This window comes from Saccostrea cucullata, unplaced genomic scaffold, assembly GCF_032062105.1.
Source record: "Saccostrea cucullata isolate Sc308-1 unplaced genomic scaffold, CSIRO_AGI_Scuc_v1 ctg5110, whole genome shotgun sequence".
Classification (NCBI taxonomy): domain Eukaryota; kingdom Metazoa; phylum Mollusca; class Bivalvia; order Ostreida; family Ostreidae; genus Saccostrea; species Saccostrea cuccullata.
This window is the reverse complement of record NW_026939449.1, coordinates 1-14,665: the sequence shown is the minus strand read 5'-3', so window position 1 is coordinate 14,665 and position 14,665 is coordinate 1. Positions and strand designations below refer to the sequence as shown.

General features: G+C 34.6%; 1 protein-coding gene across 1 annotated transcript; it reads right to left on the bottom strand.

The window, feature by feature from the left end:
* Positions 1 to 6,597: 6,597 nt before the first annotated feature.
* LOC134253049 (uncharacterized protein K02A2.6-like) lies at positions 6,598 to 8,628 on the bottom strand. The gene has a single exon (XM_062735569.1). It carries the CDS (start codon positions 8,626 to 8,628, stop codon positions 6,598 to 6,600), a length of 2,031 nt encoding a protein of 676 aa, XP_062591553.1.
* Positions 8,629 to 14,665: the final 6,037 nt, after the last annotated feature.

The window sequence follows — 14,665 nt, the reverse complement described above, 5'->3', positions numbered from 1 at the left end:
AGCCAAGCCCTATCTTTGAACTCCCAAAGAAAATGTAGGAGAGGGAGGCCAAAGAACACCTGGCGGAGAGATTTTGGAGGCAGACGTCAAAGGAATGGTGAAGAAATGGAAGGAGGTAGAAAGTATTGCTCAGAATAGATGCCTGGAGGAATTTTGTTAGCGGCCTTTGTTCAATAAGTGGTAGCAGGCATAAGTAAGCAATACTTCTGCTATGTTAGGAATAATGTTACGAAAGAATTGTCAATGCATTCAAATGTAAAATAGCTAGAAATTCTTATTCAAGGTGAAATGCCACACCATCTTTTTTTATTTTATAGGTCTTTGAGTCTTACTTTTTAAACAATGGTTTCAGCATTGAAAGACCTTTTTTAGATCTTAATTATTTTATATAATTTTTTTGTATTTTTTCAAAGAAAATGAAAAAAATATTTACATCCAAATAAGATGCTTTCTTGTAAAAATGCTGCTGGAAATGAATGCATCATATGAATACCTAATAGAATATGTAAAGAAATTCTGGTTAGACTTTTGAATTTTTTTTATAAAAAAAATATTCATGAAAATAAAAAAAATTATTAGGTATTAATGTGATGCATTCATTTACAGCAAAAATTTTACAAGAAAGCATCTAATTTGAATGCTATTAATTTTATTCGTTTTCTTTGAAAAAATACAAAAAATTCATATAAAATGATTAAGAACTAATGTCGGCCTTTCAATGCTTAAACCATTGTTTAAAAAGGTTGACTCAGAGATCTATAAAATAAAAAATAAACACCGAGTAAACACGTGTTCGACCGAACCATGTGTTTTGGTAACTTCAATAGACATGATAAGTAAAAAAATATGTACATATTCGTTGCATTTTGTGTTTCAAAGAAGCGGGGAGTCTCTAACTATATCTTCTAATTTTTTAAAGCTCCATTTCAATGTAACTCATATTGCTTGTCATGAGGAATCGGGTGTCCTAAAACATTACGACGAATGTTTCTTTCTCCTTTCTAAAAATATGGGCGTGTCATTATGTTGTAATTGACGTTCAAAACATGACTAAGAACGTTTCATACAAACAGAAAATTTTACCACTTCAATGCGCTTCATTGTCTATAAAACCCTGTCCATTTGTTACACTTTGTTAATTGATTTTCCAGTCCGGCTGCCGACATGTACACAAGCATAGGTTTTAAATACATCATAAACCGAACAAATATAGTAAAACTCCATTAAAACGAAGTCACCAACACCTGTGAAATCACATTGCTATATAGTACTAGTAATTCGTCATATCCGTAAAAGGAGTTGGTTAAATTTATATAGTTGGGGATCCAATATTACTTTGCTATATCTTTGTTCATGCAAAGCAAGTTTTACTGCACATGATAAAAATCCCAGAAAAAATAAAATTTTACTGCAAATATAATCACTTTTGAGTGCATTGATTGCAATGTAGAAAAACACCATGTTATGCATTCTTGACAGCAAAAAGCCATTTGGGTATGCATGTATGCAGGTGAAGAAAACGCTTTGAACATGTTGAACGCTGTTATAAACACATTTACCTTGATACTGGTACTGTAACGGGGATGTACACATGTCGTTTTATATCTTATTTTACATTCAATGAAATAAATATCTCAGAAATCATTTAATCAATTGATAACTAAACAACAAAATTGAATCTATATATAACTTCGACATGTGGTTCCTACCAATTGGAAAAAAAATTTCAAAGGTGGAAATCTCACTTGTATGTCGGTTGATTAAAAAAAACAATTAAAATTTTCACAAATCAAATAACCCCTGTCTGTATATGTAGTATACAAATTTATATACATTGTTTCACTATATAAAAGATGATATTTTTAAGGGGAAAAATAAATATAATTTATCTCAGGTTTATTTTTTTTGGTACTTTGATTTTAGAATGTTTAATATAATTATTAGGCAAATGTAGCCTGGAATTGTGGGAAAAAGATGCAATCTTGAAAAGTGCACGGAGATGTATTAAGGTTACATCAGTCAGGAAAGTTGAGAAAGTAAAAATTGAAGTCATTACGTTTATCTTTTTTGTTGGCCATGTATCCTAGTGATAGAGAGTAACCGCCATGCACTTTAATGTTTTCAAAGTAGGAATAAATATTTCATGAATTATAATATATTAAACAATCATGTGTGTTTTATGATCATCTTTTTTCTCAACAATAAATGAAGAGGAAATTTGAAATCATTTTTAGGTAAGATTTTGCATATTTCATCCGAATTGGATATCAGATGAAAAATACGGAAGATGAAACTTGATTGAAATAATAAAGAGGAAAAGTTAAGAAGAGAACAAGGAACATTTTTGACAATTATTCTTTAACAGATTAGATAGTTCTTTTGAATTACTATGTCTAGAATATTTCCTTGCCACTGTAAAGATGAGACTCACTTTTTGTATGTTTCTGTAGTCTATTATCACAACTAAGCTATTACTTTCTTAACTTCCTCCAATGTAATATATATGTATATACCTTATATGTTCATTGTATAATTTTAGTTTGGGGATATAATTCTATATATATGTACATGTATAAATAACAGAAATTCACTTTTTTAACAAGAAAACCCACCCCGAGGTTGAGTTCTCATAGAGGTAAGAGAACAGCGTGCACGACCGCTCGACCATCTAAGCAAGTCAAAATAAATTTTCTCTCTGCATCATTTGGTCATAGACCATGGCAATGTGTGACTGTGAATGAAAAGAAAAGTCAAGCAAGATATCATTTTGCATTAGAAATGCAAAAGAAAACAGGTAACTCGAAACCTCGAAGTCCGCGGGACCGAGGAAAAACTTCGAGAGATCAAGAGTTCAGGTATAGGCACCATAAGATTAATTATCAATCAATTATCACCTTGCAGAATAAGTGTCACCTGAATAAACATCCCGTTTAAATGTACTCATGTATACACTCGTGAGACAGGATTTTTTTTTATATCTAAATATAAAAAAAAAGTCCTGTCCCACTCATGAAATAAATTCAATATTCAACTCAGAACATTGAATATCATCTATTTATCCTAGATACGAAAAAACACACTCGATATTCCTAGATGTTATTAATAAATTCCAAGACAAAAGTTTTGATATTTTATAATTACGAGGGTTGTTCTAAATGTTCGTGGATGATAATATTTGAGGCGAAAAAAATGTGCTCTTTTTACAGTAAGCACAAATTTGGAGTCTGACAGGAGGTTAATCCACGAATAAAATAAACACTTGGAGACATGTTAACAGGAAAGTCATGTTGCATTTAAGTTTTTATCAACCTATAATATCTGTAGATATGTACCTCAATCGATATCTATTACATTCATTTTCTATCATACAATTTCTGTAGTCATGAATAAAAATTACCTTAGGAAAAATATTTTTGCATTGAAACAAGGACTATTTTTTAAGCGTAGATTAACAAATGAGACACCAACATGATTTCAACTGAACAATCAGCTGAATGAGAATTGCATTAAGGGTTACAACGAATACTTCATCAATTATACGCTTGAAAAAGAGGAAAATCTAATAGCAAATGGATGAAAAGCATTTTTTTTTACTCTTTTATTTTCACGCTCACAATGACAAATAATATATTTGTTAAATAAACGGTGGAAATCTAGTTTTCACAAAGTCATACTGGAAAGCCAATTTAGTCTGTATTAATTCCATTGTTCAATTGTTATAGTATCCATGTATCGGTGAATACAATCTTCAGGTGGATTCCCTTACCTAAACACCTGATCACGAGTATAGTTATGTTAGCAAAGTTTTGTCCATTTAAATGCATGAGACACTGCTCGTTTTCCTTACACTCGAAGCGCTGGTGTTCTGAACTAGACACAAACTACATTTTATTTAACATATTTTTTATTCTATTTAACAACATAAATCTTTCATAGTTTCTCAGTCCAGTCCAATAAGAAAATTCGTAATATTACAAGTTTTCGTAATATAAAACTTATGTTACGATTTTTCGTAATGTAGTTAAATTACGAATACGCGTAATATAGTAGATTGTAAGAAACTATATTACGAGTTTTCGTTATCCAAGACAAATTCAAGCATTGCAAGAAATTGAGTGGTGGGTAGCAAAGGATGACGTCAGTAATATATCAGATTCCACGGCTATTGATAGCAGGCGGTCAGATTGGTCAGTTACGCCTATCAAAAAGCATGGAAATTCAAGAAGAAAGAATCGCCAGCGATGGGTGAGTGGACAATTTCTCTTATTAATCTTTTATAGGAATTTTCCCACGGATAAGACCAATTTTCCAGTAAATTTCAATATTCGTTCAAGCATGTAGCATTGGTCTATATCACCCGAACTCCCTACTTTTCTTCCGAAGTCTACCCTAAAAATCACACCCTCGTTTCATAATTCAACTGTTTGTGCAATTCGTATTAAAGTACACAGAATTTCAAATCTCAATAAGCGTCGTACAAGTTATCGCCCGTGACATCTCGTATTAAACGCCATACTTTGCTACCCGCCACTCAATTTCTTGCAATGCTTGAGTTTGTCTTGGATTACGAAAACTCGTAATATAGTCTCTTACATCAGCTATATTACGCATATTCGTAATTTAACTACATTACAAAAAATCGTCATATAAATTTATTAAAGTTTTTTCGTAAAATTACGAATTTTCGTATTGGACTGGACTGTTTCTAATCTTTTGTTTAGATGTATAAGATTTTTTTTCATGTTTCACTAAATTGACATGCTAATAGATTTACCTGAACCACGTTTTCGAAGTAAAATGTAAACATGTATTTGGCGTAAAAGTTGCTATTCATTCAAGGATTGGTCAGTTGCTCGTGGTAAGATCCACTGTGCGCATTTATAATAATAGCCTATAAGGCAAACAAAGGTCTGTCAGTGAAGATGATATTACACATATTGTTTACCACCGTATTGATCGCTAGTGAACTATAATTTTCGCCGTTAAGTATGATAAGATATATTGTAATTTTAACCCCCCCCCTCCCCCTTCAGCCACCCTTTTTCTGTTGAAAATCATGAAACTCTTTCAAAAAGTTCTTGAAACACATTTTTTTGCAGGAAATGTTTTCAAAAGAAACAGACTGGCAATTTCCTGCTTACTGCCAATTCCATTGATAAAACGTATTCTTACCTATAGAATAGGTCAACCTAAATCACGTGGTGCATTGAATTTAAATCACAATAACATTAGTAGGGACGCTAATGCTATTTCCAGATTTTACTTGTTCTGCAACTCCAACGGCTATACATCCTTTGGTAAGGAGTCCATAGAGATATTCGAAAATGTAATAATCATCTCTGTTCCATTGCAAAAACCACTCTTTAATTTTACTTCTTGAAAGAAAAAGTGCTGATTAAAAGTTACCGATTCACATTATAGAATGCGACAACATCCCTATCATATTGAAATTTATCATAACGTTTTCATTCTATCATTTTCCGAAGACCCCGTGGGATTACGAATGTACAGTACAGGCCACGAAAAAAAACAAAAAACGCAAAAAACACGGGGCCCCGTGGACCGCAAGTCCACGCTTTAGCGTGGAGCTCGAACCTTGTCGGCGTCTTTGAAGTCAGCGTGTCTGTGCACCGTGTAACACGGTGTGTCACAGTTCTGATGATAAATAATTCAAACATTCGCATTGCCCTTATTTAATAAAATTAAATCAACTTTCTTTCGAAATATTTGTTGTACTTTTTCCATATTGGTAATTGTAATGTTGTGAGAGGGAGGTAAAAGAACACGTCTGTCTAGTTCACTAACTATTTATTAAGTGACCATCAGATTGAACATATTCCCATGCATATGATAATGATTGACAACAGATGAAATTAGGGAGAGGAACTTTATCGTGAGAACTGATAATGTCAGAGAGCAGTGCTTGATTGAAAATAAACATTCTGATGCTGGCACTCAAATTGTTAATTATAGATTGACAGATTTAATTTAAAGTATAAACATTACATCCCTCCCTTTCTTTAATTGAAAGCATGTACATCGAAATAATTCTAATTAACTTTTACACTTATCAAAGTTCATGTGGGATTCATTTTGAGAATTGTCAGTAATTTTCTAAATGTCCGTTTAACTGTGATGTCTCTTTCCTCGGACTTTCTAAGACAACATATTCATGCATAATTAATAATGTTATGTACAAAATCACTATATAATTATGATTTGGGGATTATTATGCTCCATTACAAATCACACACTATGCGCACACGTAATCTTTCAGATGCGCTGGTGGTCTGCGCTCGCGAGTTGACCGTCTAGGCTCCGGCTGTGCGGTAATTAATTCATCATTCGAATCGTCTGGTACCTCGGATGACCTTTCGTTTTCTTTAATTTTCTTGAATAATGATGCGTTTCTGGTGACTTCTTTGTTATCATTCTTAGCGGTTATCATAGAGCCTTTTTGTTTAACTACTTCGAACGGCTCGGGACTGTATGGAGTTGATAGTTTGTCTTGTTTTTGTTGTTTTACAAGACTTTGTCTCCCGGCTGCAGCTTATGTTCTAGTGCTCCTCTTCTAATGTCTGCATACCTCTTCATTTTTTATTTTTCTTTTTGATCTTTACGTGATATTTCCGTGTTTTTGGACGATGGAATAATCTCGGGAATTCTGGTTTTTAATTTTCTGCCTAGTAGCAATTCCGCGGGTGTTGCGCTTGTTGTTGCATGTGGCGTCGCCCTATAATTGCGCAAAAAACTGTATAACTCTTGTTTCCAGCTTCTGTGTTCTGCATGTGCAGCTCGAATCGCTTTTCCAATGGTCTTCATGAATCGTTCCGCTTCTCCATTTGCTTGTGGCCATAACGGTGTAATATTCCTATGTTGAAATCCTAGATGTTTTGCGAACTCCTTGAAGAGCGATCCGTTGAACGGAGGTCCATTGTCGGTTTTGACTACATCTGGAATTCCAAATAAGGCGAAAACGTTGTCAAGTTTCGGTATCACTGCCTTTGCTGTTAATTTTGATAGACTTTCGACAACAGGGTATCTGGAGTAGTCATCGACAACGACCATTAGGTAGGATCCGGACGGAAATGGTCCACAGAAATCCATGCTGACCTCAGACCACGGTCGGTTGGGTAGGGGTGACATCTTCAATGGTGTGTACTTTTGTCCTGGTACTGATGCTTGACAGGGAACGCATCCTTTACAAAATTCTTCAACTTGCTTATCTATGTTGACAAACCAAACCTTTTCTCTGGGTAGCTGTTTAGTACGGACTATCCCCTGATGACCTTCATGCGCTAATTTGATCACTGTTTGTTGTAATGATCTAGGAATGACCAATCTGTTTTCGATGAGAAGAACGCTGTGGTTTCTGTCTCGGTGCAAAGTTAGTTCATTTTGCCTTCGTCTAAAAGTTTCAATCGTTTTATCGAGGTCTTTAGATTCTGGAATCTTTTTCTCGGAAATGATTGCTTCAATTACTTGTTGAAGGTAAGGGTCTTTTTGGGTTTCATCACTGAATTCGGCTAAGGTCAAAGTTTTTGGAACGGCATTCTCTGTTACGTAATTAACGTATTCCTCGGCAATGTCTGACAGACTGTTGATCCTTGTTGACTTAGACGGATGCCTGGACATGTAATCTGCCGCATTTGTTTTCCCTGGACGGTACTGTAGCCTAAAATGATATGGTTGCAGTTTTAATCGCCATCTCTCTAATCTCGCAGGAGGCTTTGAGTGCGGATTATTAAAAATCGCTTCCAATGGCTTGTGGTCGCTAATGACTTTGAAATCTTGTCCAAACAAATACAGATGAAAATGTTCACATCCCCAAACAACTGCCAGTGCCTCGCGCTCAGTTTGTGAGTATCGAGTTTCCACATCATTTAACGCACGACTTCCGTACGATATGACTTTGCCTTCTTGTGTTAATAACGCACCAAGTCCTACGGGACTTGCATCAACAATCATTGTTGTTTCTTTTGACGGATCAAAGTATGCCATAACTTTGTCACTTGTAAGTTCACGTTTCAACATGTCGAATGCTTTTTGTTGGTTAGGTTGCCACTCAAACTTCACATTTTGCTTGGTTAGCTCTCGTAATGGCGCAGTAATTGTTGAATAGTTCGGAATAAATCTTCCTACATAGTTTGTCATGCCTAGGAAACTTCGGACTTCACTTGCATTTGACGGTATTTCAGAGTTCTTTATCGCATCCACTTTTCTCGGGTCTGCGGAAATTCCCTCTGAACTGAATACATATCCATAGAATTCAATTTGCGTTTTGTTGAATTCACATTTTTCTTTGTTTAATGTGAGGTGTTTTTCTTCTAGTCGTTTAAAGACTGCCTCGAGATTTCTGTCATGTTCCTCGCAAGTTTGTCCAAACACTATGATGTCATCACTTATGTTTCGAACACCTTGTAAACCTTCAAGCGCTGTACTGAGCGAGTTCTGGAATACTTCTGCTGCTGAAGAAATTCCAAAGCTTAGTCGTTTGTATCGACGTAATCCAACATGGGTTGAGAACGTTGTGATGTTCCGAGAATCTGGGTGTAATTCCAGCTGATGATACCCAGCATTCAGGTCGAGTTTGGAAAATACTTTAGATCCATTGAGATCAAGAATCATGTCATCAATAGTTGGCGTGACATGGCGGTTGTCTCCTGGTAATGGAATTAATTTGATCCAACCCAAAGAGGTATTCGCAAGATTCTGAATCAGAGTCGCTATTACATGTCTCTAGCTGTTTCACAGATTTGGGTTTACGATTCATTGATTTGCTCTTTGATCTACAGACGGATGCGAAATGGCCTATCTTGTGACATGCGTTACATGTCTTACCTTTTGCCGGACACGGTCCTTTCAGATGGGGGAACTGTCCACCACAGTTGAAGCATCTTTCCTTTGAGGGTGTGTCCGTTCGATCCTTAGTACCATGTTTTCTTTCCAGAAATTTGCATTGCGACGTTTCCTCATTGCATGCACTTCCTCGGAAATTTTGTCGGTCTTCTCGATTTCGCTTGCCTGTTTATCCGATAGTTCAAGTGATCTTGCCAGCTTAAGTAAATCTTCTAGGTTTATGTCGTCCCTCAGTGCTCGTCTTCTTAGTCTTGTTGAGCTGCATCCTTGAATTATCTGTGATTTCACTTCTTTGTCATTGTTGTTTAAATCACAAGTTAACGACAATTGTCTTAGCTTGGTGTGGAAGGTGTCAATTGTTTCTCCGGGTTCCTGCTTGGCCTGCCTGAATTTGTACACTTCAAATTCAGTGTTCTTCTTTGGGGCGAAGTATTCAGTCAACCTTGCTACCGCCGTGTCGTAATCGTCACCTGTGTTAGGTAATGTCTCAAAAATCTCATTAACCTCCTCTCCAGCATAGTGAAGTAGCAGAGCTCTTTGTCTGGCTTTGTCGTTCTTTATTCCCATCGCAAGAATGAGATTGTCCAGTCTCAACTTCCATTTCTTCCAACGTATGTCCGTTGCATTCTCATGCACAGAAAATGGTGGAAAGTTTGGTAATGTCGACATTTTGGATAAACTTTTGCTACAAGTGTACTACACAGTAGAACTAGTATATATATATATCCAAAAGATTATTCACAGAATCCTCGTCGCCATTGTAATGTTGTGAGAGGGAGGTAAAAGAACACGTCTGTCTAGTTCACTAACTATTTATTAAGTGACCATCAGATTGAACATATTCCCATGCATATGATAATGATTGACAACAGATGAAATTAGGGAGAGGAACTTTATCGTGAGAACTGATAATGTCAGAGAGCAGTGCTTGATTGAAAATAAACATTCTGATGCTGGCACTCAAATTGTTAATTATAGATTGACAGATTTAATTTAAAGTATAAACATTACAGTAATTTATCGCACACAGATAATTCAACTAATAAGATGCCTGAAAACTTAATAACAACTTACTCGTGTCCAGAAAAAAAATATATATATACAATCACGTTTCAAGTTAAATCCTAATATTTACATTCGCTGTGTTTCTCTAGTAAGCTTACTGTGAAATTGATTTGAAAATCATTTTCGTGTATACTCACGCGTAGAAATATACACGGAGAAACGTGCGTTAACGTGACGTCACAATGAGGCTCCAGCGACGTTAGTTAAAGTGCAAGGATGTAGGGCAGCGACAAATTCAAATATTAAGCATATTTTAGTTGCTTCCAAACATGTAAAATGTAAATATAAGGAATGTTTTTTTCAGTTTAGTGTGAATTATTGGTGTGTGAATCACACAGACTTGCATGAAGGCATATTTTTCATGAAGCGCTATCGCGTTTCATGAAATATGCCTTCGTGACAAGTCTGTGTGATTCACACACCAATAACTCACACAAAACTGAAAAACATTCCTTAAATAATATTAGTCATAAAAAGTTCAATAGACTATTATTATATTACACTAAGAGGAAACACACTTTCATAAATGAATTACTTAATTGTCTCTACTTTTTATTTTGATTTTAACTGTGTTCAATTAAGGTAAAGATCCATACCACGTAAAATAACGTTATGTGACGTTATTCTCGTTTGTGACGTTATTACGTCAAACGCGCCCGACGCTTATTCTATCAAAAATGCCTGACGTCGACTTCACTTACCGTAAAGAAAGGTACATTAATTTCCAAATAAAAGGCATAAATATACGATGTTCAGTTATTTTCCGGGATGCAAGATCGAAGGAGAGTTTAAATTTAGGTGATTCGTCAAACCGAAAGTACAACAAAGATGGCATGGAAGATTCATTGTCTCGAGTACAAGATAACTAAAAGACTTCGACAATCGGGTCGTTTTTTGTCTCTGTAAGTTGAAGAAATACAGAGTAACAAATAAATGGTTCTCTTGTCGAAAGTCATTATCGTTTGCTTACATGTTTGTACATAGGCCTAGTACATAACCATTTTCGAACCATGTACGGCTCAAGTATTCAGGTACATGTACCTAACTACTTTGCTTCAATATTCCGATTTTTAAAAGTCGTTTTTCTCTTCTCATTGTTTGAATTAAAATATCGTCCTCTGGGGGATTGACTCGGGATTTTGAAAAAAAATTTTGGAAAACTTTTTTTTACAATGTATATCGTCGCTGTAATATCAAAATGTCGTAAGTCGATTTTTGGAGGGAAATTTTTATTGCTATTTTGAAATCTGCAATATCGAATACATGTTCTGTCAAAACGTCAAGTCTCTAGGCTAATTAGAAAGTGAGATACAGAGGTGTGATAAAAGCGCGTATGTCCATTGGATGCATTTTTTTTCTGACAAAAGGTCGTATGTCTTTGGGCACTGACAAAGATGTCACTGGCAGTCTGATATCAAGGGAAAAATTTTAGTAACTGCAATCAATTTATGAGTATGTTAATTCATAAAATACATTTTAGAGCGTTCTAATATCAGATTCGTATGCTTACAATACATTGTTAAGGTTTGTTTCAATGCTTTTCTGGAGATACGACACTTTGTACTGAAGAAACATCCAGGACAGAAAGGAAACACAAGACATACGACATTTTGAAAAAATATGTTTTTTATCTCTCCTGAAAAGTTGGGATTTTTGACTTACGACAATTTGATATTACGGCGACGATATATCATACATAAAAACAGTTACTGCACAAATATAAATGTTCTGTTATTTGGTATATCCTTGCACTGAAACATAAAATAATTATTGAAAAAAAAACCAAACAGAATATTTCATTTAAGTAGGAAAGGACATTGATACATTGCCAAAAAAAAATTCCATAATACACACATATTCTGAAAATTTAGAAAAATTTGTTTTAAAGCTAGTGCACAATAACCTTTAGCTACCATTTGTAGTGCTTTGGGTAGTGTATTGGTGCACCTGTCATAAGACTGACAGGTGTCCTAGGTTCGATTCTCTGGAAGTTGAAAAAATACAGAGTAACAAATAAATGGTTCTCTTGTCGAAAGTCATTATCGTTTGCTTACCGGGTATATGCTTGTACGTAGTACATAACCATTTTCGAACCTTTTGGGCGTCTTGTTATAATATGTTTGCTAAAGCTAATTTCCAAATTGATGATAAGATTACATATTTGTCATCTACGGTATATACAATATGTATAATAAATTAGAAAAACATATGTCGAACAGACCCAGGGGTCTATATCAGATGGGGAAGGGGATATTTCTGTCTTCAAGCACCTGTGAATAGTATAGCGATAGATATCAGTAGCTAATAAGATAATGTGGATCCCCAGTGTACTTTTCTAGATCACAATTTTATGCATTACCATGATTACTGTAATGATGGTTAGACTTAAACCCAAATAGCAATATGACAGTAACAAAGAAGGGAACACATGTATAAGATGATAAATAGGAATGCCTTTGAGATAATAGAGGGTGATATAAAAAGGAATAAGGAAAAGGATAAAATTTCAATCAGACAATTCACAAAATCAACTCTGTTTGTTAAGCCGATTGCTTACAGTGTTATAATTATATAATTAGGTTGTTCGTGCATGGTTTAATCTTGCATTAATCATTAAAAACAAAGATAACCAGTTTCAATCTAGATTTTATGGATTTATGTCAAGATTGTTGCTTTTTATTTGAATGAAAAATTATTAATACTGTCTCATAAAAGTTATGACTGTGTTTTGTTTTTCAAAAACATAAATTTTTCAACAGAATTTATTGCATAATTACCTTGACCCTTTGATCACCAAATCAATAAGGGTCTCCCTTGAGCCACTGAGAGTTGCTGTGTAAGATTTCAATGCAAAAGCTCAAAGGCTTCTTGAAAGTGTTACAGACAGACAGAAAGACACATGCACAGATGCACAGACCTAAATTTAGTATCCCCACTTTCAGTGAAAGGGGAGACAATTATATCAGGGTTTTTTTTGTTGTTGATGTTAAACTTGGTTTATCAAGATACTTGTAAAAAAAAGCATAACTTTCCCAGTGATTATTCAGTTCTTTCTTTTCCTACATAAATAATTTTTGATATCATATTGAGCTTTATATTATATACATCTACACATTTATCTATTTTAACATCAATATGCACTAAGCAACACAGTTCCAAAAGGCCAGATAATGTATAGGACCAGCATGCAAAACTCATAGCAAACCATTTTCCCCCAAATGAATGAAGATTACTCCCCAAACTTATGAGTTAGGACTTTGTGCTGTGTCATGTAGCATGATAAAAAGCTGAAGAAGAAAAAAATCTTCTTTTTTTTATTTCATTATTAGAATACAATTTTAGAGAAGTATAATTGAATGGCCTAAACTCCAGTACAAGTCAAATTGAACCATCTTGGATGCCCTGATTAAATGTTTTTATTTTAGGCACAGAGCAACAGAAAGAGTTTTTTTTTAACTAGACCATGTTCATAATGCATGTATCATTTCTCAGGTACTTTTAATATAAAAGTATACATACAAATTAAATATTCAGTACTTATAATGAAATTCATCAGCTCAGACAATTACAGGTTCGAGAATCTGTGTCAAAACTCATGGAACAAATGCTCACTGGATCCATTATATATATATTGCATCTAGTTGAGTGTAACATTGAAAATTTTCACCTCAAGAAAACCATTTCAACGTAGGCACAGCCAAAGTTGACAATACACTGTAGTTTTCTTAGTTGAAAATTTTCAATGTTATACACAACTACATGCAATATTTATTATATTAGGCCATATAAAATTGAAATCTTGGTTCTCAGGCCCGCGCGCATCCGTTTTGAGGTAGCCACATTGCCGATTTTATTGTATTTTTGATAAAATAAAAAGTTGGTGTTGTGGAGACCAATCCGGGAAAAAAAAATTCCGACCTCATTTGTTTTGTAGTTTAGTATTCAAATATCACTTCCGGTAGTCATTTACAATGAGATTTTGGCTACTTCTTTTGAAAATACATTCGAGGACATTACCTACGATGTTAACACGCTGTAAAGCGCTGGATAAGGCTGAAATTTTCACCAGAAATGGAAAGTATATCTGTGATTAAAAAAAATTATCTTTATGTTAAAGAAAATTCGGAAATTAAAATTAAAAAATACCTCCCTCATCTACTTTATTGCCAATAAAATTGAAAAATAAAATGCCGCCCTCCCGCATCTGTTTTGGAGAAAATTGGCCTGAGAACCAGGTAATTAAATTTAGATAGCCTTATACTGAATGTTTTATACAAATACATATTACAGTGAACTGTGCGCGCATAAATTCCGCGCAGTCGCTATTTTATGGAATACCACCCGTCGTCAAGCAATGTTGACTGTTGCTACGCAGGAGGGCGTGGCTTCATTATTCAGCGGGTAGAAGTGTTTTTTATCAAATGTTTCTTGACGAATCAGATTCAAGTAATTTACATGAAAGTATAATATATCAAAATATCACTTTAACATAGAACATTCTATTTACTCAGGGAGTTGTTAACTTTAAAAGTATCATACCAATGACTTTTCATACCAATTTTGCAAAGATCGGTTTTTCCAAGGAGGGGTCCTGCCGTCCAAGGTCACTTTTCTAGTACAATTCACTGTTATCTAAATGGACTTTCAGTAAGGCGGGATATTCTTGATGTTATATAATTAGCCTCTAAAATTTACACAGCTTTCAATCATTGTTGAAATATCTGTGGCCAGGATAGAAATT

Excerpts from the sequence above, each read along its gene's own strand:
- LOC134253049 (XM_062735569.1), bottom strand. The coding sequence starts at position 8,628 with ATGATTCTTGATCTCAATGGATCTAAAGTATTTTCCAAACTCGACCTG.